General features: G+C 53.4%; 10 protein-coding genes across 10 annotated transcripts; 6 read left to right on the top strand and 4 right to left on the bottom strand.

Moving 5' to 3' along the window:
* Nucleotides 1-124: 124 nt before the first annotated feature.
* Nucleotides 125-3,931, top strand: Z517_02549 (NAD(P)(+) transhydrogenase (AB-specific), alpha subunit; the record flags this gene model as incomplete). The annotated part of the gene is made up of 8 exons (XM_013431658.1): nt 125-209; nt 273-2,159; nt 2,221-2,382; nt 2,442-2,612; nt 2,662-2,916; nt 2,973-3,106; nt 3,175-3,682; nt 3,807-3,931. 8 exons carry the CDS (start codon nt 125-127, stop codon nt 3,929-3,931), a joined length of 3,327 nt encoding a protein of 1,108 aa, XP_013287112.1.
* Nucleotides 3,932-5,065: 1,134 nt separating this feature from the next.
* Nucleotides 5,066-5,680, bottom strand: Z517_02548 (uncharacterized protein; the record flags this gene model as incomplete). Its single annotated transcript, XM_013431657.1, has 1 exon — nt 5,066-5,680. One exon carries the CDS (start codon nt 5,678-5,680, stop codon nt 5,066-5,068), a length of 615 nt encoding a protein of 204 aa, XP_013287111.1.
* Nucleotides 5,681-6,606: 926 nt separating this feature from the next.
* On the bottom strand, nt 6,607-7,134 carry Z517_02547 (uncharacterized protein; the record flags this gene model as incomplete). The annotated part of the gene is made up of 1 exon (XM_013431656.1): nt 6,607-7,134. The coding sequence occupies one exon, from the start codon at nt 7,132-7,134 to the stop codon at nt 6,607-6,609; it is 528 nt and encodes a 175-aa protein (XP_013287110.1).
* Nucleotides 7,135-8,797: 1,663 nt separating this feature from the next.
* Z517_02546 (uncharacterized protein) lies at nt 8,798-10,864 on the bottom strand (the record flags this gene model as incomplete). The annotated part of the gene is made up of 4 exons (XM_013431655.1): nt 8,798-9,621; nt 9,683-10,146; nt 10,199-10,565; nt 10,633-10,864. The coding sequence occupies 4 exons, from the start codon at nt 10,862-10,864 to the stop codon at nt 8,798-8,800; spliced, it is 1,887 nt and encodes a 628-aa protein (XP_013287109.1).
* Nucleotides 10,865-11,955: 1,091 nt separating this feature from the next.
* Nucleotides 11,956-14,289, top strand: Z517_02545 (uncharacterized protein; the record flags this gene model as incomplete). Its single annotated transcript, XM_013431654.1, has 2 exons — nt 11,956-12,143; nt 12,198-14,289. 2 exons carry the CDS (start codon nt 11,956-11,958, stop codon nt 14,287-14,289), a joined length of 2,280 nt encoding a protein of 759 aa, XP_013287108.1.
* Nucleotides 14,290-15,117: 828 nt separating this feature from the next.
* On the top strand, nt 15,118-16,340 carry Z517_02544 (uncharacterized protein; the record flags this gene model as incomplete). The annotated part of the gene is made up of 2 exons (XM_013431653.1): nt 15,118-15,488; nt 15,566-16,340. The coding sequence occupies 2 exons, from the start codon at nt 15,118-15,120 to the stop codon at nt 16,338-16,340; spliced, it is 1,146 nt and encodes a 381-aa protein (XP_013287107.1).
* Nucleotides 16,341-17,600: 1,260 nt separating this feature from the next.
* On the top strand, nt 17,601-19,352 carry Z517_02543 (uncharacterized protein; the record flags this gene model as incomplete). Its single annotated transcript, XM_013431652.1, has 4 exons — nt 17,601-17,889; nt 17,966-18,016; nt 18,097-19,078; nt 19,259-19,352. 4 exons carry the CDS (start codon nt 17,601-17,603, stop codon nt 19,350-19,352), a joined length of 1,416 nt encoding a protein of 471 aa, XP_013287106.1.
* A 1,785-nt stretch (nt 19,353-21,137) lies between these two features.
* Nucleotides 21,138-21,704, bottom strand: Z517_02542 (uncharacterized protein; the record flags this gene model as incomplete). The annotated part of the gene is made up of 1 exon (XM_013431651.1): nt 21,138-21,704. One exon carries the CDS (start codon nt 21,702-21,704, stop codon nt 21,138-21,140), a length of 567 nt encoding a protein of 188 aa, XP_013287105.1.
* Nucleotides 21,705-22,332: 628 nt separating this feature from the next.
* Z517_02541 (uncharacterized protein) lies at nt 22,333-23,645 on the top strand (the record flags this gene model as incomplete). The annotated part of the gene is made up of 4 exons (XM_013431650.1): nt 22,333-22,617; nt 22,673-23,091; nt 23,143-23,470; nt 23,535-23,645. 4 exons carry the CDS (start codon nt 22,333-22,335, stop codon nt 23,643-23,645), a joined length of 1,143 nt encoding a protein of 380 aa, XP_013287104.1.
* A 973-nt stretch (nt 23,646-24,618) lies between these two features.
* Z517_02540 (uncharacterized protein) lies at nt 24,619-25,026 on the top strand (the record flags this gene model as incomplete). Its single annotated transcript, XM_013431649.1, has 2 exons — nt 24,619-24,649; nt 24,704-25,026. The coding sequence occupies 2 exons, from the start codon at nt 24,619-24,621 to the stop codon at nt 25,024-25,026; spliced, it is 354 nt and encodes a 117-aa protein (XP_013287103.1).
* Between the last annotated feature and the right edge of the window lie 729 nt (nt 25,027-25,755).

Below are 25,755 nucleotides of genomic sequence, written 5' to 3'. Positions count from 1 at the left end.
ATCGCGTGTTTTTTCTTGACGGGTGCCTCCGGGCTTGACATGCAGGTCATCGCGGTTATCTGCAGCCCCAGATCCGAGTTTACAAGGTTCTTATCGAGCTTGTTTGTGGCGGTGAGATAGCACAATGGCTCCCGCCTCTTTTGCCATCGTGTCCGCGCCTTTGTCGGTAAAACTATCAACCAAGAGCTGCTTCAGCTTTAGAAACTCAGGTACTGCTGGAATCCTGTTCCATTGAGAGAGAGCCTGAAGTCCAGGCTGACATGTCGACCCAGTTTCCAGGATCGACGCCATCTACGGTTGTGTACGGCAGAGCCGTCCCGCGAGGCGACATGTGCACTCAGTCAGTGGCGGGCTGGTTCCGCTCACCTCGAAAAATCAACATCAACATAAAAGTCTGATAAAGTCACCACCGAGGGCTGTCACTGTATGGTCGAGATTCAAGTCCGACCTGCCGGTTGAGCCAGTTCTTTATTCGCAACTGACCATTGGCGTTCCCAAAGAGACTCTGGCAGGTGAACGTCGTGTCGCTGTCGCGCCACAAAACATCCCTTTACTGTTGAAGAAAGGGTTTGCCCGTGTCCTTGTCGAGCGAGGCGCTGGTATCGAAGCTGAATATGCTGACGAGGTCTACGAGCATGTTGGCGCCACTGTGGTCGACCGCGAGACCGTTTGGGCGGAAAGCAATATCGTGCTCAAAGTCCGTCCACCGAACCTTGAGTCGGAAGTACCCAAGATTCGAGAGGGGACTGCCTTGATTTCGTTCCTGCAACCCATGCAGAACAGACTCCTCGTTGAGGCTCTTGCTTCCCAGCGCGTGACTGCGTTTGCTATGGATATGATTCCGAGAATTTCGCGTGCTCAAGCTTTTGATGCGTTAAGTTCCATGGCCAATATCGCGGGTTACAAAGGTGTGCTTGAGGCAGCTAATCACTATGGTCGCTTCTTGACCGGTCAGGTCACTGCTGCGGGAAAGATTCCTCCCTCCAAAGTCTTGGTCATCGGAGCTGGCGTTGCTGGGTTGAGTGCCATCACTACCGCCCGTCGGCTGGGTGCAATCGTCCGCGGGTTTGACACTCGTTCTGCCGCTCGAGAACAAGTTCAGTCCCTGGGTGCCGACTTTCTGGAAGTCTCCGTCAAGGAAGAAGGCTCGGCAGCCGGTGGCTACAGCAAGGAAATGTCCAAGGAATTCATCGAGGCCGAGATGAAGCTCTTCATGGAACAGTGCAAGGATGTCGACATTGTCATTACCACTGCAGCCATTCCCGGAAAGCCTTCTCCTAAATTGATCACGGAGAAAATGGTCAGTGCCATGAAACCCGGCTCGGTCATTGTCGACCTCGCATCAGAGGGCGGCGGGAACTGCGAGGTGACTCAACCCGGCAAACTGATTGTGCATAACCACGTTACCATCATCGGCTACACGGATTTTCCGTCTCGACTTCCAACACAGTCGACGAGTCTGTACTCCAACAACATCACGAAGTTTCTGCTGGCAATTTCCCCCAGAGAGAATCACTTTGGCATTGACCTGGAGGATGAAGTCGTGCGAGGCTCCATTGTTACGCACGATGGGAAAATCATTCCTCCTGCACCACGACCTGCACCACCTCCTGCGCCTGCACAGCAGCATCACGAACAGGAATCCAAACCAGTTGCATTGACACCCTGGCAAAGTCAAGCCCGTAATGTTGCAGCCGTGACTGGAGGTATGAGTGCAGCTCTTGCTCTAGGGAAATTGACGTCCCCATTGTTCATGGGCAGCGCATTTACTGCTGGCCTGGCCGGTCTGATTGGCTATCGCTCAGTCTGGGGTGTGATTCCTGCTCTTCATTCTCCTTTGATGAGCGTTACCAACGCCATTTCTGGCATTGTGGGTGTAGGTGGCTTTTTTATCATGGGTGGCGGATATTTGCCAGAAACGGTCCCACAAGTACTCGGTGCGCTATCGGTTCTGCTTGCTTTTGTTAATGTATCAGGTGGGTTTGTCATTACGAAGCGCATGTTGGATATGTTCAAACGACCTACGGACCCTCCGGAGTATCCATGGCTGTACGCGATTCCCGGTGTGCTATTCGGTGGCGGGTTCATCGCCGCAGCAAGCACAGGTATGGCTGGACTCGTGCAGGCCGGTTATCTGGTGAGCAGTCTGCTCTGTATCGGTAAGTGCCTGAGCCATCCTGTCGACAATGCATATTTGCCAGCTGATCCTCATTATTCTAGGATCTATCCAAGGACTTGCATCGCAAGCAACCGCCCGGACAGGGAACCTGCTCGGAATACTGGGTGTCTTCGCCGGCATCATTGCCTCACTCGGCGCCGTTGGGTTCTCCGGGGAAGTGATGACACAGTTTGGCACGATTGCTGCTATTGGTGGTATTGTTGGTACGTTCCCCTCTGAATTTGGTCGTTGATGGACACGAGGTGCTCATGATGACAAACAGGCGCCCTGATCGGACGACGTATTACCCCTACCGAGCTCCCTCAGACGGTTGCTGCCCTGCATTCCGTCGTTGGTCTCGCAGCCGTCCTCACCAGCATCGGCAGCGTACTTGCCCATGTCTCGGATATCTCGTCTTTACACATGGTGACAGCGTATCTGGGCGTTCTCATTGGTATGTTGCCTTGTTATTTCGACTCGGAACCTTCTCTGATGATGTTCAGGTGGTGTAACATTCACTGGTTCTCTTGTTGCGTTCCTGAAACTCGCGGGACGAATGTCGTCTCGACCTACCATCCTCCCTGGTCGCCATCTTATTAATTCTGGCCTATTGGCCGCCAACGCTGGCACGATGGGTGCGTTCTTAACCATGGCGCCTGGTGCGCCGGCCGTGGCTGCAGTATGCCTGTCCGCAAACACTGCGCTCAGTTTTGCCAAAGGCTTTACCACGACGGCTGCTATAGGAGGAGCGGATATGCGTATGTTTATACTTGTCCCTCATCTTACACGACACCTTACTAACCTCCCGTGCTAGCCGTGGTCATTACGGTGTTGAATGCTTACTCAGGCTTCGCCCTCGTCGCGGAGGGCTTCATGCTGGACAACCCCTTACTACTGACCGTAGGCTCGTTGATCGGTGTCAGCGGTTCGATCCTATCGTACATTATGGTAAAGGACCCAACCCACCTAGCGGATTCCTGGTTTGGAAGTATTGCTAACACTCCGTCACACGACAGTGCGTCGCGATGAATCGTTCACTTACCAATGTCCTCTTCGGTGGCATTGCGCCAATCGCTCAAACGTCGCAAGAAATCAAAGGTCAGATCACGAAGACCACCGTGGAAGAAACGGTCGAGGCGCTCGCCAACGCCGAATCCGTAATCATTGTAGTGGGTTATGGCATGGCCGTGGCGAAAGCCCAGTATGCCATTGCCGAAATCGTCTCGCTTTTGCGCTCCAAGGGTGTCAATGTTCGCTTCGCCATCCATCCCGTCGCGGGCCGGATGCCGGGACAGTGCAACGTGCTACTGGCCGAGGCGAGCGTGCCGTACGATATTGTCTTGGAGATGGATGAGATCAATGACGATTTCCCGGAGACGGACCTCACGTTGGTCATTGGCGCGAACGACACGGTGAATCCGATTGCATTGGAGCCTGGAAGCCCCATAGCCGGGATGCCCGTGTTGCATGCGTGGAAGAGTAAAGGGGTGGTTGTGATGAAACGAGGCATGAGCAGTGGATATGGTGAGTTACAAAAGCCCACCCTTTGCCCTCTACCTTTTCCCCATTCCCAATCTCATACCTTGTGATCCTTCCCACCATACATTCCATCCTCGCATGTGGTACATGCGCTAACGACACCTCCCAGCCGACGTCCCGAACCCCATGTTCTACATGCCCGGCACGAGGATGCTGTTCGGCGACGCCAAGCAGACTTGCGACGCTCTCAAGGCGGCCTTGGAGACGAGGTACAAGGCGCAATTCCACGTCTAGAAGCGCCAACGCCTCGCTCATCGATAACATACTTGGGTAGAGAGACCGATGGAGCCACAATTTTCTTTTACACGGGATATTAGATTGCCGGACAGACTGGGGAGTCAATTGTTACAAGTTTCATTGAATAAGGGGCGGAGAATCAGGCAGGGGGGCGAATGGGGAACGGAACGGGCCTGGATGCTATGCAGGATACAACCGGGGGTAGCTTACGGCCGCGACATGCTACGCCAGGAGACGACAAGACACGACAAGACGTCAACACCGTCTTAGGGCCTGCCGCCAATCTTGACGAAGATGGGGATCATCCAATGCTCATACATACATACGTACGTACGTGTGTGTATGTGTGGGTATGGCCGTGGGCATGGACATGGACATGGACCACAATCCAAGACTGTCATCCACAAAGCTGCCGGAACGTCATACGGGATTCGTCCGTGGTACGCACCTTACCGAAATCCGAGTCCCGGAGCGTGAGAAGCCAGAAGCCAGAAGTCCAGTTCGCAGGAACCGAGTCGAAGTCGAGCTGGTTGGTTCGCTGGCTGGCTGGCTGGCTTGATGGTTGATTGGTTGGTTGCTTTGTTGGTTGGTTAGTCAAAATGCACCGTCTTATCTCATTCGCGCCCGGGGGGTTCAGACATTAAGAAAGAGGATGAAGGTTGAGAGAGGGTTAATAAGATTGAAGATTGAAGATTGAAGATCGAAGACAGATGGATAGACGAATCGAAGAATGGATGAGGCACCGTTGAGACTTTCGCTCCCTTGTTTGCTTTTGTCTATTTTGAATGGATGGATGGGTTGGATGGACGGGTAAGAAGAGCTACACTACATAGAACTAGTTCTATACGTGAAATCGGGGTAGATCTGATAACTGACAACTGGAATGACATTGAACCTGAACCTGAACCTGAACCTGCATTTGCATTTATTTGCACAGAAAAACAACAAGAATAGGCGCCTAGCCAAGAAGCCATCTATCCATCTATATTACATCTCGCTGTCTATCTGCGGGGAGAAAAGGAAAAGAAAAGCAAACCACTCAGACAAATGGATGTGTGACGTTTCCCCCAAGCGGAGGTGACAAGCACACAAACACCAAGACGTAGTAGCACCATCGCGACGTTCTGTAGCTCACTTTTGCCGCACATCGACAGTCAACCCATCCAGAGACGTCTCCATTCCCGGCCGGACAAACGCTTTCGCTTCCTTGGTCAGGGTGTCCGACAGCAGCATCCTGATGGAGCCGCCGTCGACAAACCCAATCTTCCGCGCGACCCTGTGGCTGGCGACGTTGGAGTCGAACGAGGCGGCCCAAATATTCGGCACGCCCATCTCGTCTGTCCACCAGCGCAGCGCGGCCTTGGCGGCCTCGGTCGCGTAGCCCCTATTCGCGTGCTCTTCCGCGACGGCGTAGCCCAGGTCCGCGTACGGGAGCGGGTGGCGAAGGAACAGGGAGATGACGCCGACCAGCGTGTCGGTGCCGCGGAGGTAGACCAGGTGCCAGGGGTGCGAAGGGAAGGGTCTCGCGGGATCAAAGTCCTCGGGGAGAGGGTGAAATTTGGTGCAGCGGACGTCGGCGTCTTCGCGGCTATGCAGGCCCGCGTCGCCCACGGCGCGTCTAGTAAAGTCGCTGTTGTATATGGCCAAGACGGCGTCGTAGTCCAGAGCGCGCGCTGGGTCGAAGATCCGGAGCTGAAGTCGTTCCGTGTAGATTGTCGGAAACGGTGACTCTGATGATGAAGACATTTCCTCTCCCGCGCGGGCAAAAAAAAAAAAACAAGGACCCGTTCAAAACCAGGCACAGCAGAAGAACTATTACTTACTCAGTCCTCCCCTCTCTTCTCGACTTGTGTGTATGTCATGGGCGAGAAAAGAGTTTGCCATAGGAAATTTGACAAATATCTTGTAAACATCCCATATTTGAGCCCATCAACGGTTGCATCCAGACGTGCACCAAAACCCACCGTGAGCACTATGCGACGAAAAGGATCTCCGGTTACATTCTGCCTTTTGTAATCCTGTACCTTGCCCCCTAGCCAGGTATGATATTGATCCTTCTCGTCGCTAGCATCTCGAGTATGACGTGGTCAGGCAGCATAACAAGCCACTCTCAATGGGTAGGATGTCAAGTCAGGCACCCGGTGTATAGGGAGCCTCGTTCGAGCTGGACCAGGAAAGGAATTCTCGGCTCTGGAACGGGTACACACACAGTGACATCGTTACTCGGGTTGCATTTTCCAAAGTCGTCGGAGGGTAAGCCGGCTTGGTTGGTGGTTGGCAAGTTGGCTGCAACTGCAACTGAATTGTGTGGTTGGTATCGCTGATGCACGTGATGATAAGGTTATCTCTCGGTCACGTGGATGGAATACCAAGAGATCCCGCGTTTTATCTTTGCCGGGCGATTTCGCTCTCACACACACAAAGCAAGGTTTTGTGCTTATCGTGCTCACCGACGTTGTCCCTATCCTCAGACCCGACCCATGCATCGTTCCCGAATCTGGAGCGGCAAAATTGTTGAGCGGCTGACACGATGGTGCAATCAAGGAAGACGGCAGCCGACGGCGCAATTCGGGATTTCCAGCCTGGTCCGTGCTGAAAGCAGCCTTCACCATCGATCCACACACTACCACATCCTGCCTGGTAGATAGCGGCGGGTCAGGCACCTGTCGGTGTCATGCCAGGTAGATGTCAACAGTAAGCGTCCTCCTCCCATTCTTATCTTCTCTGGCCTGTTCGGCTGGCTGGATCGATATCTCTCGCCCTTGGTCGTATTTGTACAAGGTCCCGGCGACAGATCTCTTTGCCCACCGGTGCATCTGGCAGAGAAACCAGTCGTCCTGGTTGTCCTTGGCCCAACCGACGAACAGCTCCACCCTCAGATGTTTGACCCACTTCCAGTCACTCTGGTGCAGTGCCCTGAAGAAATCGTCGAGGGAGAGACCGTTACAGAGCACAAAGAGCCTCTCCGATTCCGCTCGCTCGACCACCGGCTGGACTTCGTCGAAGATCTGCCGGCTGACCCGCAGGATGCGGTTGTCACAGTCCTGGTATATGGAGGAGGAGTTGCTGCAGCAGGCGTCAAGGCGGAGTTGTTTGTCTCTCTCGGCACAGTGGCAGGGGTATATCGTGGTCGGTCGAACAAGGTAGGACCATATTTGCAGACGAATCTCGGGCGGAAGAGTGAACAAGGACGTCTCCATTATTGTGGGAGGATCTTGTGCGCGCATACACAGAAATAGGCAACCAAGGCCAAGGCCTGAGTCCGGACGTCTTCAAAGTGTAACGATCGGAGGGTGAAATGTATGGACGATGGGATTTTTAGAGTCAGAGCTGGGTGACGGAACGTCGGTGAGGTGAGATGAGGTGCAGACAGAGGTTTTTTTTTTTTGACGTGTATGAGATGGGAGGAGCTGAAGCGCAATGACACACGAGACCATCCACGCACAGACACACTGTCACTCTCTCCCTTCTCCAATGCGCAATGCCAAAGGGAAAAGAAACATCACGAATACGACAATCGTAGGAAAATGATAGGGTGGACAAGGCTCCCCAAGTTTGGGCTGAGGTTGTTGGGCCACAACCACAACCACATTCCAATTGTTTGGATCCCTACTTGGCCGTGGCACATGTTTTTGTACCACCACCACCCCCCCCCCCCCCCCCTTCGTATTTCCCTGAACCCTGAAAGAATGACACGTCAAAAGGTCAAAGGGTCATGATTAGAACCAGTCTCGCATACATCGGATATCTTGACCGCCGCTCTGGCGCCACACCATACCTTGTACGAGTACATACATCATTGTGGGAAGTTCAGCCGGGTGGGTTTGACCATCCACCATTCTGGATCACCAGGCACAGGGCGCAAAGCACGAGGAATGACCCACTCACTATCCACCATCCACTATTGCACTCTCTCGGCCCCTGCGTAGTTAGACCCATATATACGAGGTACCGAGTAATATGTAGCGTTTGGATCCCGTTCCGACACCGATAAGAGGCTGAAAATGCCCCCTCCCCCAAATCATCATCATGGCGAGCAAACGACGGTGAAATACTCGTAATTTAGTGCATGACGCACGCATTGTGATGGGTCCCCACCTGCCTAGGCAGGGATCCACCCACCACCCACCACGCATCCATCCATCCACCCATGCCATTGCATTCCAATAGTTGCCCGAATCCGGCTGATCCGTCGAGCAAGCGTCCACCGCTTCAAAAAAAAAAAAAAAAAAAGAGGAGCATAGAATGTTTGCTGCATGGAAAGGAGGATTACGGGTGTCTATCTAGCCAATTGCCTAGGAGGTAGGTGTAGGTAGGTAGGTAGATAGGTAGTGGTTGGTCTACTCGGTACAAAAGTATCAAGTATGAATCATGGTTCCGAAGTCGAGGTCGAGGATGATTATTGATGATTGACGGACTGACTGACTGACTGACTGACTGACTGACTGACTGACTGACTGACCGACGGTTTCCAACCGTCGCGAAAAGGTTGAATGATTCGGCGAAGAAAGAGAAGAGGTAACAAAAAGGAAAGACCTACATATATTACATACATACTTGGTAGTCAGTCCAGATCATTTTTGCTGCTCCTAGCTATTCGGCCAACTGGAATGGATCAGTGTCATTAAATAGTCAATGCGTCTGTGGACATGTACAGATATAGATATGAAGTCGCCAGGAAAGGAGGTATTCATTCTCAGCGGCTTCGCCCCTGACTAACGTAGTTGTTACACGCGCGATTTGTTGATATTGCGCGAATGCTCTGGTGCAAATGCAGTACACCCAAATGAGAGGTATCCCCCGGCGCCATCTCTGCAAGAAGCAGAAATGCAGTGCAATTGATGTCGTTGGCAACTTCGACCCTCACTCTACATGCAACACGCCTGGGAGCTTACTCATAGCCTCCCTCAATTCCGCCCGTGTATCACAGGCCGCAAAGACGAAGCGGTCAGGTCTGACAATCACGTACTTCTTGCCCTGTATCTCCTCGCGAAGCCGCAGCTCGTCATAGCCGATCGGGGCAGGTCGGTTCTTGCAGAGGAGCGGGTCGGCAGCGAATTCGTCTCCGGTCGCGATCCGGGCTACCTGCTGGACGGGCATGTCTTGGGCAGATATCGAGGCCTTTGTGGATTGGACGAGCACCGTGGCTTCGTCACCAAAAACGAGATTGCCCGAGAGTTGGCAGATGGCCTCAAGATCTGTTGTAAGTGGCTGGATCTGGCTGACTTGGTCAGGCAAGACGAGCAGCTGGAACAGCCCCCTTTTCTCCGAAGAGAAGATAAAATCATCCGTGAACTCGACCTTGTTTGTCCTGAAGTTGAATGCATAGATTTGCGGGAGGAGCAAGCCACCTCCCATGTCTCCTAAAAATGCAAGTCCGGGACTGTGTCGATATCTTGTCATGCCGAGTGCTCGAGCGCCTTTCTGGAGTTCTCTCCTCCAGCTGGGCACCAGTTGAACCGCCCACATATACCATTCGCGAATGAAGACCTTGATAGGGTCCGATTCTGTCACATATGCCCCATTCTGAATGGTGGCGGCCAGTGAGCGCTCAAGCTGTTGCTTTCGTTCGGTATACCATGCTGTCAACACGGCCTCGTGGTCTATTGTCGGATGCTGGTGTAGCAACGCAAGTCTCCAGGCCAGTGCCGACGCATCTCGAAACCCAGAGGCAATGCCTTGTCCGCCTATAAACCAGTCAGATTGGTCACAAAACACACCAAAATCCACGAAAGCGGTGGCGCTTACCAAAAGGAGGGAAGACATGAGCTGCATCACCAGCCAAGATGACCCTTCCCAAAGCCCACTTGTTACAACTCCTCGCCACAAAGGAGAACGGCCGCGATCGCAACGTCTTGATACAATCCTCGGGGAATCTGACTGGGTGTTGGAGACCGTACCAGCTTCCGGGATGGGTGAGATACGGATAGATGATCTTGCTGGTCTCTTCGGGTGTGGCCATTTTGTAGCCGTCCTCGCCTGCCAATACAACGAACTCGAACCTCCACAACCGATCTGACTTCAGGCCAAATCTTCCACAGACTGACGGCCGCTTAGGATTGCAGAGAAAGCGAAACTGTTTCGGAAAGAACCGATCGTAGACTTGCTCGGGCGTGTATCCGAGCCTCCACAGGGGAAAGTCTGGGTGAGTCTTTTCGGTGGGTAATGTGATTTGCCAATTCAACGCGACCCAGGTCTCCTCGTAGTCCGACCTATGTCTCTGTTCAGCATGAATCGTCTGGGAAGAGAAGGAAAGAGGCTCACTCTTTGCATCGTTCCAGGATGACGCCTTTCGGCTCGAGATAGCACTTCCTGACATAGCCCGTCTTCCCATCCGCCCCAACCATAAATGGAGCTGTTAGTCTTCGAAGCTGTCCATGTGCATCCTTGTACTTGACGGTCACTCTTTGAGGATCTTCCGATATCCCAATCACAGTAGACTCGGTTCGGATTTCAGAAAAGGGGATTTTGTGGATCTCGTCCCGAATCGCCTTCTCCATCGCTGGCTGCTTGTGGCATATGAACCCAACATGCCCAGTACCTCCCTCGGTAGTCGCGTAGTCCATGGTGAGGAGTGGCTTTTTGTACAAGTTTGGCTCACTGCCGGTGACAAAGTTGAATATCTCCATACCTGGTTTCATTAATTTCAGGTAAAGACAGACTTCCACGTAACAGCTCGAGAAGGGGGTTCTACTCACATGTCCCAATCTCTGTGTATACCTTGTCGTAGATCCCAATTGACTGTAGTATTCGGATGCCATCTTCGTCCAAAGCGATGCCTCTCGGGTCAGTTGTAATGCCTTCCTCTCTTTCCAGGACGATGTTTGGCACTTTCATCGCCCCGAGTAGGGCTGACAGCACCGTACCCGTCGGGCCGCCACCGCATATGATGACTCCAGTCTCCTCAACATCAGATATCCTTTGAGACATAATGTCAAGCAGAGTATTGATGAGGAATTCCTGGTCTCTCCAGCAATGCAGTTGGTGTAGTTCTGACCTGTCGATCGATCACAGGACAAGAGACCGACACACTGACCAGAATCTCGTTCATGAATGAAGTCAAACACGGAATTATATGGCAAACCTCCCAGAACGCCGACCCCAGCTACGACCACCGGCAGCCCCGACACTTTGAAAGTCCCGAGGATCATTCCCAGACGCCGCGAGCAAGAAATGTGGGACGGTCCTTGTGGGGTTATTTGTGAGGTATTGAGGCATGTTGAGCGTTGGCTCTCTTCAAGCCGAAGAATGACAATCATAGACTTGCACCCACAAAGTCAACTGATCTTGTGGATGTACGGCATATCGGTTGTTCCAAAGCTGCTGTTACTGTGGCGGACTCTTCGCCTCCAGACCAAACGTCCCACATTCTGTAGTTTATATCCCCACAAAAACTTCTGGCCAGATTGACGCGGGGTAGAGAATGCACTTTTGCGGCGTCGATGAGGACCGTGGGTTTCAAGAGCCAGTTCAGCTTGAAGTTCTCGAAGTTCGATGCCTTAGGGAATTGTACCGAAGGCGGGATGCTCAAGTGATCAAGCGCGATCAACCCCAGCGAAGAAGAGTAGAAATGAGGCTTCCAGCAGCATTATCCTTAGGGGCGGCCTACGGTAGTGAGATGTATCTCGGGCCGACGTGATGGCATTGATCCACACACGGATGGGAAAAGGACTGGATATGATAGTGTCGATCCTGTTGTCAAAAGGCTAGACAGACAGACAGTTACTGTGTCGCTATCGCAGGTGTCAGGCTGCGATGCACGTGACATGAGTAGAAGAAGTCTGTGGTTGGTCAGCCTTGCGTAGATCCAGGCTTGCAGCTTCCCCCTCCTCGGGCGGGACGGCCAAGCCTTCAGAGGTTCCCCGGATTTCTCTGAGCCACGCCAATCTCTCTCCCCCCCACCACAAACCGAGAGATTCTTCTACCTTTCTATCACGTTATGAGCAGGCGGTCAGTGGTTGAGTCACTCTATCACACTGATATGGAGGCGCCTTTGTCTCCCGGCCTGCATACTCCCGGCAATGCCTAATGCCACTGCGGTGCAAGCTCCTAAAGATGGTCCGCGGGGCCGCCGGGGCGCCAAAATCAGACAATGCCCAACCTGTGGTCGCACCTTTGCGAAAGCTGATCACCTAGAGAGGCACATCAGGTCTCATACCAAGGAAAAGCCTTTCGTCTGTGCGAGCTGTGGCAGGAAATATGGTCGACAGTAAGTAGTGACTGTGATTGAGAGCGCATGTGCGTCTGCTAAGATCCCTTTTAGCGATACGCTGCTGCGGCATCAGAAAGAGCACTTGGCAGAGGATGGTTCTCTAGCTGCCGTGAAGGATAAGCGCCGGTCAAGCAACCCATTGCGATCAGAGGATGACCAAAGAGGGTTTTCTTCCAACCCGATACCGCTTGACTGCACGGCTGTCTTGCAAGAACAGCCTGACCCAATCCTGATTTCTGCGATTAGCCCGTCTCTGAATGTGTCGCCCTCTACTTACCTCAAGGATGGCAAAAGCTATCAGGAGGGCCAAATGGACACCACCGCCTCAACTGATGTCTACTCGAATGCAATCGCCCCTGATCAGTCAGGGAGTGGATTTGACCCTTCGCTCGACGTCTTCAACTTTGATTTCGAGGCTCAATTTCCTTCGTGGCTGGTGGACAGCGACTTGCACGGTGGGATTTTGGACACTCCTCTGGTCGCTACGATGGCAGAATTGCGCCCTGCTTGGCCCGAAAGCCCCACCGCTACGTTCGGTTCGAGCAATCACAAACCTGTCTCCAACACGAAGAGGCTCTGGTTCATGGCCAACGAGGACGCTCAGGAAGAAGTGACGCGATCTGGGCCGGCGACACCTCCTGGATCCCGGGACGAGGTTGACGATACGTACCGTCAGACGTTGACGCAAAGTCTGCAAATCCGCCCTGTCCAGGAACATACACTTCCATCGGCGGACTTTTTGAATCTGTGCGTTCGGTCGTATTTTGCACGATTCCACCCGGTATTTCCAGTGGTGCACGCACCCACATTTCGTCCTTCAAAAGCCAACTCCATGGTCCTGCTATCAATCTGCTCAGTCGGGAGCCTCTTCACGGGCAGCGTGCATGCTATTCGACAGGGCGTGCACATACTCGAGAGATTGCACAAGGCCGTCCTTGCGAATTGGGACCGACTGATTGCGCAAGGTGTAGATCAACGAATCTCTCTAATCCAGACAGCCATAATCGGGCAAACCTTCGGTTTACTGTCTGGAGAGCCGAGACATCTTGCGATTGTCGACGCTTTCAATGGGACACTAATTTCATGGGCACGCCGTTGGTCGACTTTCAAAACTAAAAAGATGGTGGGACTGGACCTCAATGTCAGCTCCGCCGAGTTGGATAAGAAGTGGAGAGAGTGGGCGAAGAACGAAGAACTTATACGGATTGCACTCAGTGTGCACATACACGACGCCGAGCTGGCCGCTACATTCCATCACGAACCATTCCTCCGCCACAATTCCAGACAACTGCCGGTCGCCGCATCAAATCAGACGTTTATGGCCACTCGGCCTGAAGACTGGCGCCAATCGTACCTCAATGACCCCAGCAACTTTGAAAGCATTGGTTCTACGCCGGCGTCAATCGATGCCCATCTGGACTTTGACCTGGCTGCAATCCCCAGTGACAGCTATTTCACGGCATATACAGTCCTGGAGGGCATATGTGCAAACATTGTCGAAAACCGAATCAATGCCCGTTCAACGCCGTCAAGGACTGAGGAGATATTGAACACCTTGACGTGCTTTTACCGAACGTTCCTGCAAGAGTCGGCCGCGTGGGAAGCCGATCACATGGACATGAGCATTCTCTGGCATCTGGCCTTCATGATCATGTTCGCCGACTTTGATCTTCTGGAGAGAGCCATCGGGCGAAACGGACCAGAACTATCACCCGAAGATCAACTCGCCGTTACGGCTTGGGCAAACTCAGACCAGGCCAAGAGGTGCGTAGTCCACGGGTTGATTGTGCAAAAGAAATTGGAGAATCTTCCGCTTGGCTTTGAGCCAGCCATCCACGTACCTAGGGCCATGTTCAGAGCGGGTATTGCCTGGTTTTGCTATACTCGAATCGGCTCTCAAGGTGTTGGCCAACGAGCAGGGGCCGCTGAGGCCCTGGAGTTTCCAGAGTTCAAGACAATTGGCGTCAACCCAGCGTTACTTCTTTTCCAAGCGAGTGGATATAAGCACGGCAAGCCTACCACGACTGAGACCAATGCGGCCCTGAGTGGACTGACAGACCTGTTGAGGCGCATCGGTCACTGGGAAATTGCGCGACGATTTGCCGCCATTCTCGGTGCTCTCCTTCACAACGAAGCTGACTAAAGTCTTCAGAGTTTCGATCGCTTGGGGGTTTTCAGTAATCTGATCATGCGTGCTCCAGCATGGCCTCCAGCGCATCTGTGGTCGCCCCTTGTGGCAACAGAGCTTCTTCCCACAAGAGGAAGCCATATCGTGATCTCTGCCACAACATACACCCGAGATGGTGGTATTCGAATATAAAAATGTGACATGCTTTGCCTCTGACATGACAGCCGCATCGATATTGCGAGCTCAAAAACCCCTCAGCTGACGAGGTCGCATGTGCTACGACGCCGAAGTGGACTTCTGCAAGCTGGCCCGCCACCACATGGCATCTAGTGGAATAGGAGCAACACGGAGAACACCCGAAGCATGAGGACAAGAAAGAAAAGCAAAAAAAGGACGAAAATCGGCGACTCCAGGTAAGGTCCTCGATTCCAATGGCGACGAGGCGAGGATCACCTATTGTGGGTTGTAGCCTCTCGTGGGGGTTGCCGCCTCGAAAAGGCTCTTACTCCGACATCCAATAGCCCCAATTCAGCCACCAGGTCCATCGTCATCCATTCACCTTGGATCATTGTGGAGGCAAGGCTGTATCTCGCTTCTGCACACGCGGATAGTCGAGTTGGACCTACTCAATCGGGTTAGTCAGTCCCCCCGTACCCTTAAGGTCCTCACTTTTTGCTTGGGCAAATCCTTGACGCTGTCAAGCAATTAGCTAAATCTCACGGCAAGGGCTTACAGTATCCGATTACCCTGTTCGAAGGGGGAAACGGTTAAAAGGCCGGTACGCGCTGCCTGCGTGGTGGTCGTGGTCCAATTCTTGTCTCTATACTCCTGCGGACGAGCACCATGGCCTCCAATTCATCCACCGACTTTGGTGGAAGCACCTTCGACCCAGAGAACGTCAACCTGACCTCTGCTGACCCTCGAGATGTCATCTGCGCTCTTGCCGAGTCCGGGAATGACTACAATGGTCAACTGGGCGCCAGAATCTCAGCCCTGTTTGTGATTCTCGTCGTCTCATCGGCCGCGACATTCTTCCCCGTCATCGCAAAACGGATGCCACGTCTTCATATTCCGCTCTATGTTTACCTGTTTGCGCGGTATTTCGGTGCCGGAGTCATTGTCGCCACGGCATTCATCCATCTCCTCGATCCAGCGTATGGCGAGATTGGTCCTGAAACATGCGTGGGCATGACAGGTGGTTGGGCCGATTATGCGTGAGTGTGCCGTGGCTGTATTGCCATCAACTCCCGTGTCGACGTGACAAAACAGCTGACCCTTACCGATACTGTAGATGGTGCCCGGCCATTGTGCTCACGTCGGTGGTCGTGATCTTCCTCTTCGATTTCGGAGCCGAACGATATGTCGAAGTCAAGTACGGAATCGACAGTGAAGCAGACCTGCAGGAAGCGGTAACCGGGTACACGGACAGGACACCGAGCGAGGCTCAACGCGAGCGGGCGGAGAGCATGGCGTCGATACGGCGCGAACACGAAGAGCGGCGGAAGTCGTCGGCGTATGAGAAGCGGTTCGTCGAGGATTTCGCCGTGGACCAGGAGGATAGCGAAGCACGCCAGAACTCGTTCCGGCAACAGATTGCGGCTTTCCTGATCCTGGAATTTGGCGTCATCTTCCACTCGGTCGTCATCGGTCTCAACCTAGGCGTGGTGGGCGACGAATTCAGCACGCTGTACCCGGTCCTGGTCTTCCACCAGTCCTTCGAAGGGCTCGGTATCGGTGCGAGAATGTCGGCCATCCCATTCAAGTCCAACAGCTGGCTGCCGTGGATTCTCTGCGCGGCCTACGGGCTGACGACACCCATTGCCATTGCCATCGGTCTCGGTGTGCGCACGACGTACAACCCCAACTCGTTCACGGCCAACGTCGTCAGCGGGGTCTTGGATGCCATGTCGGCCGGCATTCTGATCTATACTGGTTTGGTCGAGTTGCTGGCGAGGGATTTCCTGTTCAACCCGATGCGGACAAAGGACAACAAGAGACTGGCGTTTATGATCGTGTGCGTGTTGCTTGGTGCAGGTCTAATGGCATTGCTTGGGAAATGGGCTTGAGAGACTGGTTTTTGTGTGCAAGTGTTTGTTGACCATATAGACTGCGACGGACGAGGGGGATCTATTGGTAGAAGCGGGTGTCTCAAGTCCCTGTCGCTTCCTCCAAGACATGCCTGTTGCAGATGTTTTCTTGGTTCTGTCCATATACTGTATGTAATACAACTGTTGCCCGAGTCTGTCAGTAAATGTTTACAGAGACACGAGAAGAGAGAAGAGAGATTTCACAGACCGGCATGATAGTATTTCAAACCTGTATCTGTGCTTTTTATGACCGCGAGGTCTCAACAATGAGGCTCCCCGTGGGTTACACACGTCTGAAGAATGTTACGCAACTCCCATTCCAGATCATCAGCGTTGGACTTGGCTTGTTCTTGTCCTGATTGCCACCGCGGCCCGCCAGCCAAGCCTGACTTGGCTATAGCAGTACAAGTACAAGTATAAAGTGCTCGCAGATACCAAGCTAGTTTACCAGGGGAGGATGCCTCGGTAAGGGAAGCTCTGGGCATTGATTACTACTGTACTTTACCAGTCAGTGCCTCATACAGCAAACACCATTTGCCCAGATCATCCCCACACAGTCTTGTCGATTCATGGCGCTTTATCTCTCAAGTTCGAGTTCTGTCGATATCTTATCTCTCTGACCCCTTGATCGTCCTCTATCCGCGACCGCTGTCCATACACAATCCCAGCTCCAGTAAAGAACCCCAAGGAGCTTCTTATCCATCATCCGCCCCAAGGCAGCGGGCGCTGCCCGGTGGGATACTTGGTGCAAACCATTCCCCTCTACCAAGTACTTCCAAGCTCCCAAGATCCTCCCTCCTGCATGGTTCTCGGGCCGCTCCCTCAACGGGTCTCATCACAATCTTTACTGGTTTAGGGAGGTCGATGGCGGCTGTTGACCGATAAGTCTTTGCGGCTAAGTAGTTGCTCCCGAATAATACTGGGTCCTTACACCGGCCTCTCTTATCAAGGGACATGTCCGATCTTCGTCCTCCGCCAAGGTCTAGACCATACGCTTTGGGTGTCCTTGGGGACGTCGCTTATGGTGGTGCTCGTTGATTTGAAAAGTGGAGGGCAAGTTAAATATATGGATGGATGGATGGCCATGTGGGATCTGGAAAACCTCGTCCTTGTCTCGTCCGCCATCCACTTCTGGAGAAGGTGGGATATTATTTTTTTTCTTTCATCGATCTCCCCTCTCTAGCTTTCCCCCTGCCATATTACTTCCTCCAGAGAACCAGAATACATATGGCCGGCAATATGGTCGCTGACGCGAAGACCACTGCTGAGATCCACAACGACGCTATCGGAACTCCACACTCAGACGTCTCTCTGCCGGGCGACAAGGAGTCGACGCTCGAGGCACGCGAGATCTTCAAAGATGGCCACGAGGGCGTCAAGTTCCGCACCGTCAGCTGGCAGCGGGCCACCATCATCTTCCTCAAGATCCAGTTCGCCATGAGCATCCTCGCCGTGCCGGGGGCGTTGGCCACCTTGGGAGCTGTCGGGGGAGCCCTGTCGATCGTGGGGTGGCAGATATTGAACACTTGTGAGAGCTCTCCCTTGGACCCAAAAGAATGTGACGGGAGATGACCACGAGAATAACTGACGTGTTATCAAAATAGACACGGCCGTCATCTTGGGAGACTTTCGCAATCGTCACCCTGAATGCCACAGTAGGTCCAACTCCTTCCAGGTCTCTTAAGGGGTGGCTTGGTTAGAACTACCCTCCCGGCGTCTAACCTCCAATGTGCAGCACTCGCCGACATGTGCGGTCTCATCTGGGGTCGCGTGGGCAAGGAACTCGTCGGGCTCCAAATCCTAGTGGCCCAGGTGCTCATCACGGCGGCGGGGATCGTGTCGTGCTCGACGGCCTTCAACGCGCTCTCAGAGCACGGGGCCTGCACCGTCGTCTTCAACTTTGTGTCGGCCGTGCTGATCACGCTCTTCTCGTCGGTCCGGACCTTTTCGCGGATCGGATGGCTGACGTGGCTGGGCTTCACCACCTTCTTCATCGCCGTCTTCATCTTCGTCGTCGCCGTGACGCAGCAGGACCGGCCGGCCGCGGCGCCGCCGACGGGCGACTTCGACCTCGGGTGGGTGGCGATCGCGCACCCGACGTTCGTGGCCGGGATCACGGCGAGCGCCAACATCTTCATCAGCGGCAGCGGGTCGCAGATGTACCTGCCCGTCATCTCGGAGATGCGGCGGCCGCGCGACTACCGCAAGGCGGCGGTGGTGGCGGGCATCCTCGTCGGGGCCATGTACCTGACCTTCTCGCTGGTCATCTACCGGTGGTGCGGGCAGTGGCTGGCGACACCGGCGTTCGGCAGCGCGGGCACGCTGTTCAAGAAGATCTCGTACGGCGTGGCGCTGCCGGGCCTGGTCATCGGCGTGGGCATCTACCAGCACGTCGCGGCCAAGCTGATCTGCGTGCGCGTCCTGCGCGACTCGCACCACCTGCAGGCAAACACCCTCGTCCACTGGTCCACCTGGCTGGGCAGCAACCTGGTCCTGGGCGTGCTGGGCTTCATCATCGCCGAGGCCGTCCCCATCCTCAACTACCTGCTCGGCCTCGCCGGCTCCATCTGCTTCGCGCCCTTTAGCCTCATCTTCCCGGCCATGCTGTGGATGTACGACTTCAAGGCCTTTGCCCGGGGGAGTGGCGCCCAAAAGACAATCTACGCGTCGCACATGCTGATTGTGCTGGTCGGCATGTTCATGGTCGTCGGGGGGACGTAAGTGTGATCCCTTTTCCTCCTTTTTTTTTTTTTTTTTTATTTACCTGCATCATCTCGCTTTTAACCACACGCCATTTTTGTTTTCCTGTCTCCCTCCTTAGGAACCTTCCTCCCTTTTGCGAGTGTGTGAGTGCAGATGTGAACTGATAGTGTGACTAACGACTCGCTCGGAAACAGATACGGCGTCGCCGTCTCGATCAAAGACGCTTTTGCCAACGGACTGATTTCAAAAGTCTTTGACTGCGCCGATAACTCGGGCACCATTTCCTGATCTCCCGAGATGGCGACGACAAGTGGAAGTGAGAAGTTGCCAGGACACGCCCACTCTCTGCCCCCTTTGCTGTCGGTCCAGCCGGCGGATGTATACAGCAATAAAGCACACAGAATACATTGTCCGAGACGGACTTTTATCCCCACAACGAGAGTTTGCTCATACTTGTAGTTTACAAAGGATTACAATGTGTGAAATTGTGAACTACGAATCACGAATCGTGAATCGTGAATCGTGATTTAGTACCCGCTAGTCAGTCCCAGTCGCAGAAGTATAGGTGCCACACGTCGTACACCATATTACACGGTATACGAAATGTGATATAACAATATGCCATATACCACACCCACACATTTTCCCTCCTTTCCAAACCCCCATCTATACCATACCTAAACCCACCTACACCTACCTACCTGGCGCCGTCCACCCCTGCCGCCTTCAAGGGTATAAGTTCTACATACAGAGAGCGGAATGTAAAGACTTGAACCGGGTAATCGGGTGATTGTCTTTATCCTGTGGCCATTGGCGGAGCGGGGCGTGGTGGGTTGAGGAGGGGGGCTCATCGTTTTCAATCCACTGCTTCGATCGCTACATGTCCGCAGACGGAGAAACTCCTTTGTGAACCCCTCACTGGACGACAGGACGGAGCAGGAGAGGATGAGGTAGCTAAGGAGGCTGGCAACAGAAAAAAGGAGAACTTCAGCCTCGTCACGTGGATTGCCAGCTTGCCAGCCACGTCCCTCATACTCAACATAACTCTACATGCATACATACGACCACTCCCTCTCCAACGACGGGAAGTGATTGACGCGCTGACATTCTGGCAATACTGGGCTGGTTGATAAGTCCCTACCACACTAACTCTTGGGGAAAACAAAAGGTGGAAGAATCGCCTGTCAATATTGAGATACTCCTTGAAAAGAGGTTTATCTGGTGGATGTGTGTATGTACATTGGGATCGGCGTGGCAATAGAAGGTTCTGCGAAGCTGTCGCTTTCACGACCGAGAGTTCTCTCTCGGCAATGAGAAACTCCTGGCGTGACCGGGAACCATCGCTAAGCGAGCCATCTTCGAGGGGCAGTTGAAGTCAATGGCAAAGCACGCGTCACTACATAAACTTCTCAAAAGTGAATGCATGCTGAAATGGGTGGCCATGTGTGGCGAAATCATCCTTCCTGACGACGCGGTAGGCATTTTGGCTGCAGCGGCCTGCTGATAGAACTCGACCTTCGACGACAAATGTCATAATATCGGCACATCCGACTGACTGTACGATTAGTTCATTTGCCAGTTGCCTTTGTGAACAGTGCGATCGTCGTGTTTTCCCGCAGTTCAGTCTAGGGACAATGTAGCCGAGATAGGACCTCGTACACAAGCCCTTGTAATCTATTCAATATTCCTCATTGCGGATGACGGACCAACATCTCAAAACTTGGTTTGGGACGACGCAGGAGCACTGGGCTCCACTTGTCTCATACCTGGTCCTGGCAAGATTGATTGCTCGGAAAGGGTACATGCGGCATCTTGAGATTCTGTCTCATTGTCGATGATATGCTCGTGCTCGAAATGCGGCTTCTCCATACACAATCCTAGGCATATTCGCTCGAGGTCAGCAGCAAGAGAGCTCGCGAGTCCCTTTGCTCCCCAAGAACAATGCGGATTTTGGGCTCTTGCAAACTGTGGAGAATTCTGAAAAGAACCGCTTTTGCCAGCGTATCCGAGAAATTTGGATCCAGATGTTCGATTTCTTTTCGATCAGAAGTCCAACATGTCACAGGCTGTCAATCAAGCCGGCCTCCGCTTCACAAACTCTTCCAGATCACTCCTGGTGACGACTCCCAGCACGAACTTTCTACCCCCATCAGTCACAACCGCAAAGTCTTGTTTGGCACCTGTCGCCAGCGGCCCGATATCCTCGAAAAATCCTTCAAGTTCCCATAACTCGGTCTCCATTGTGACAACTTGATATTTCTTTCCGCCTCCTCGCTGGAATTTCACCATGGCTTTTGAAACTGGGTCAGAAGGCTGCAGGTGTCCTGACTCGAAGAGTTGCTTCAGCTTAGAAATCGGCAGGTAACCCAGAAGGGAGCGAGTATTGTCGGAGAGGACGGTCAAGTGCGAGTAGTCATGGGACGAAGCCGAGAGCATGGCAGAGGCAAGTGACGTGCTTGGAGATGTCGACAGTGCAGGGGGCAGGTCCAGGTCTGCTACAGTAGCGCCTCGATATTTATCTGCCCAACTAGACAATCTTGCAGCCCGTTCATCTTCTTCAGGAGGAAGTCCGTTGGGCTGAGGGACGATTGTCGGGCCCAGAGGCACGCCCTGCTCGAGATGGGATTGAGAATGTTCCATGGCTTGCGTCCGTGTCAGATCAGAGCAAAGTAGTTGTCCTGGTCATGGATCTGAAGGCGCTATCTTGTCATACTAAAAGGGCGAGACATAGGTGCCGGCTGCAATGGAGGACCGACAAGAGTTTCTTCTCAATTTTAAGATTGATCTCGTGATATTTGCGGCTGAAGGCTTCTGTGAGGAGCCGTAGTCGTGACGTACTGGTTGGGAGAGCACGGATCCAGCATCCTCTAGAGGAGCAGCCCACCCAAGCCATCTTCCCCAGGCCCGAGGGACAGGCCCCATCATTACATTACTTACCTGGACAGCACTGCCAATCATAGAGCTGCGGTGATAGCAACACTGACGTCCAGCTTGTAACCCCCAGTCCCCCTCGCTCCCACATGCAGTTGGTCGCTTCCTTGAACCAACTTGCTCCCTCTTCACCTCTCGACTTTTTTAATCGTCACTCGTCGTTCATTTCCACAGTACCGCCATCCATCTGCCGCAGTCTATTCATCCATCAAGACTCGAGGTATTTCCCCCTCCTACGCACCATCCCTCTGCCTTCACACAACAACAAGCTCGTTTACTTAGCTTGCTCAATTGGAAACCCCGGAGATAAGCTGATCAGGGTACTCAGTACAGCACCATGGTCGGGCTCTTCCCCAACACGACGGCCTTGTCCCAGGCATTCACACCTACCTCTCCGTACTACAAGCCCGCTCCGAAACCAATTGAGAACCCCGAAAAGCGTCGAATCTTCTCCTCATGGAGTGCGGCCGAATCCGCCAAAGACAAGGCGGTTGAACTGAGCGAAGCTGCTCAAAAAGAATATGAGAAGGCCAGCGCAAAGGCCCAAGCCAAAGTTGGGGGCATTGAGCTCTATTCCGCCAAGTACTATGCCGCTTGTACCGCTGGCGGTATCCTGGCATGCGTATGTCGATGGCTTTGCTCCTGCACCGTGCTGTCGGAGTTAACGCGCAACACAGGGTATCACTCACGCAGCCGTCACCCCTCTCGATCTCGTCAAATGTCGTCGCCAGGTCGATCCCAAACTGTACAAGGGCAACTTTCAGGCCTGGGGTACCATCGCCAGGACTGAGGGTTTCCGGGGCATCTTCACAGGTTTCGGCCCGACGTTTTTTGGGTACTCGGTGCAAGGCGCTGGCAAATATGGCTTCTACGAATACTTCAAGCATTTGTACAGCGAATTGGCCGGTGAGGAGAATGCTCAAAAGTACAAGACCACACTCTACTTGACTGCCTCCGCTTCGGCCGAATTCATTGCCGACATTGGTCTCTGCCCTTTCGAAGCCGTCAAGGTCCGTATGCAGACCACCATACCACCTGCATACTCCGGTACCCTCAATGGACTGTCGACAATCACAGGTAAAGAAGGAATTGGCGGGTAGGTCCAAATCTGCCGCGTTCGGCGCCTGGTGATGCTGACAGCTTTCAGTTTGTACAAGGGTCTCTATCCTCTATGGGGCCGACAGATTCCGTATACCATGATGAAGTTTGCCTCGTTCGAAAACATCGTTGCCGCCATCTACAATTACCTGCCCGGCAGCAAGTCCGACTACGGCAAGGGCGCTCAGACAGGAGTGGCTTTCGTCGGTGGTTATCTCGCTGGTATCCTCTGTGCGATCGTCTCGCACCCTGCGGACGTGATGGTCAGCAAACTCAACGCAGAACGTGCCCCGGGTGAAAGCTTTGGAGGTGCCATGGGCCGCATCTATTCCAAGATCGGCTTCTCGGGTCTCTGGAACGGTCTTCCTGTCAGAATTGTAAGTTTAGAGCACCGCACAGTGGAGAAGAATACGCTTTGCTAATACTCTCAAACCCTTCTAGGTCATGATCGGAACCCTAACTGGCTTGCAATGGATGATCTACGACTCCTTCAAGATCTTCATGGGCCTCCCTACAACTGGAGGTGCTCCGGAGAAGAAGCAGACTGCTTAGATGTAGAACGTATAGGCATAGTCAACGGGGACGAGAGAATGATGGGAAGAGAATTAATTTGCCAGGGTTGGGCGGCCATTAAACGAATTACTGTACATGACACCGGGCACTGGCTGCCAGAAGGAGGGATTTGATAGCTCAACTCCTGTATGAGTTTTAGGACAATCAGGCGATGATTAAAGATGTGACAAGCCTTACGAGGTACAGAACCGTGGCCCCAAGCTCCGTTCTCCGTTCTCCGGACTCGGTACTGCTGGGTGGGCATGCATCTTCGCTTGGTCCGACTAGTATACAAGTGCGAGGCATGAATGGGCGAACGGGGGGTCGGGATTGGCCATTGATAGCACAAGGCTGGGCATGCCATGTTAGCGAATCTTGGCCAACGTCAAAAGAAAACTTGGTGTTTGGTCCCAATTTCAGCCGTCAATCACTGGACGTCATGTTGAGCAAACCGACCGTGGGCGGCTGCTGGGGGCGCTCCGGGCGCTGGGCGAAAGTCACACCATTAATTTGCTGCGCCTGGTGGCGCCCGCAATTGCAGTTTGTCAGTTGCAATTGTCATGGCATTTCTTGGTCTGCTCGGATAGCACCGAGTTATCCTCTGCCCATTATCAGCACCTCACCGACTCATAGTTGGTCATCTTCTGCCTTCCTTCCCTTCAAATATCCTACGCGAACCAGCCTCAGCCCATCTCAACTTCCACAACCCGATCAACATAAGCTACCCAATTTCCAACACTGAAAGCTCTGAAAGACATCGATATTACTGCGGTGAGTGACTCACCTTCACCTTTCACGCAAGCTTCGCTTTGGGCTTGTGGGGCCGTCTTCCTGGCCCCGTCTTCGTTGTCACCCGAGTTCGAATCACGAACAACGCGCACCCACAACGTGCGCAGGGCCGAGAACTGGAACCCTTTGGCTGACTTGTACCTCGTACTCCGCACAGATCCCCAACCACCCCGTACATAAAAATATGACCAACGTCGTCTCTCACGGTCGTGGAGGTAGGTCGAGCATGCCTCCAAGCACATCCCAGCGTCCTAACTTTCAGAATTTAGGTGCCGCCAACATTGGCCCCGATGATCAGACCTACGTCGATGGAGGGATAGTGCGTGAGGGCCCGGTTGGTGACCAGGGCGACGGACCGTACTCAGCAGGTCGCGGTGGTGTCGGAAACATCGAGCATGATACGAAGCCAGTGGCGGGCCCGCCGCACGATGCAGATGTGATTCCCGAAACTGCCACCCGTGTTGCGAAACTAGAATCTCATCACGTCGGACGAGGCGGCGCAGGAAATGAAGAGCATGTGCACGAGAAGAAGCATGAAAGCTTTATTGACAAGATCAAAGCGTTCTTTGGCTCTTCATCGGTCAAGAAGTAAAAATGACATGACTGGAGGAGACGAGTTTCGAGAAGCTGAAGCGATTGATGATACCCTAATAATACCGTGGCTTCTCCGGGCGTTGTCAATCTAGAAAGCAAGCTTTGGGCGTGGGCACAGGCAGAGAATCCTAGACAGAGAGACTTAACAGGCAGAGACTTGACAGGGGTGTAGCAGAAGTGCTAATTTCTCTGTAAATGCATTCCTCTGTGAAATCAGTCACATGGGTCATCCTCCGTGCTTGGGTGGCAACCACCGTGTGCCTCATTTTCCCCCAAACCGCTGGGCCGTCAAGCAAGGGTGGTTGGGTCAAGTGGACAATAGGACAGGCTGGAAATCTTGCTGTAACCCAACAAAGCATTCTTGAGCTCCAACTGGTGTGACATACAGTGACATGCAACATGCAGCAAGTGAGGGGGGTGCCTTCTGCCATCGACTTTTGCATTGGCAGGAGTGGTTGGCCAGAGGTCAGGCTGGGGCCTTCCGGGCTGGACAACTCAGGTGGAGGTGCATTAGGCGACCACCCTCTGTGGTCAACCAACTCGACCTCTCATCATCTCGTCACGTCCATTATTACCTCGCACCTCTCGCAATAATAAACTGTTGGGTGCCTGTCCAACCTCTTTTTGATTGTCTCACGATTACTTGGTATTTAGTTCAAAGTGTCAGTGGCTTCTCGCGGCTGCTGCTGCTCACACCGCAGCCGCCGTATTTACATTGACCTCTGCC

Source organism: Fonsecaea pedrosoi (assembly GCF_000835455.1).
Source record: "Fonsecaea pedrosoi CBS 271.37 unplaced genomic scaffold supercont1.2, whole genome shotgun sequence".
In the NCBI taxonomy this organism is placed as follows: Eukaryota; Fungi; Ascomycota; class Eurotiomycetes; order Chaetothyriales; family Herpotrichiellaceae; genus Fonsecaea; species Fonsecaea pedrosoi.
This window is presented reverse-complemented; position numbering and strand designations above follow the sequence as displayed.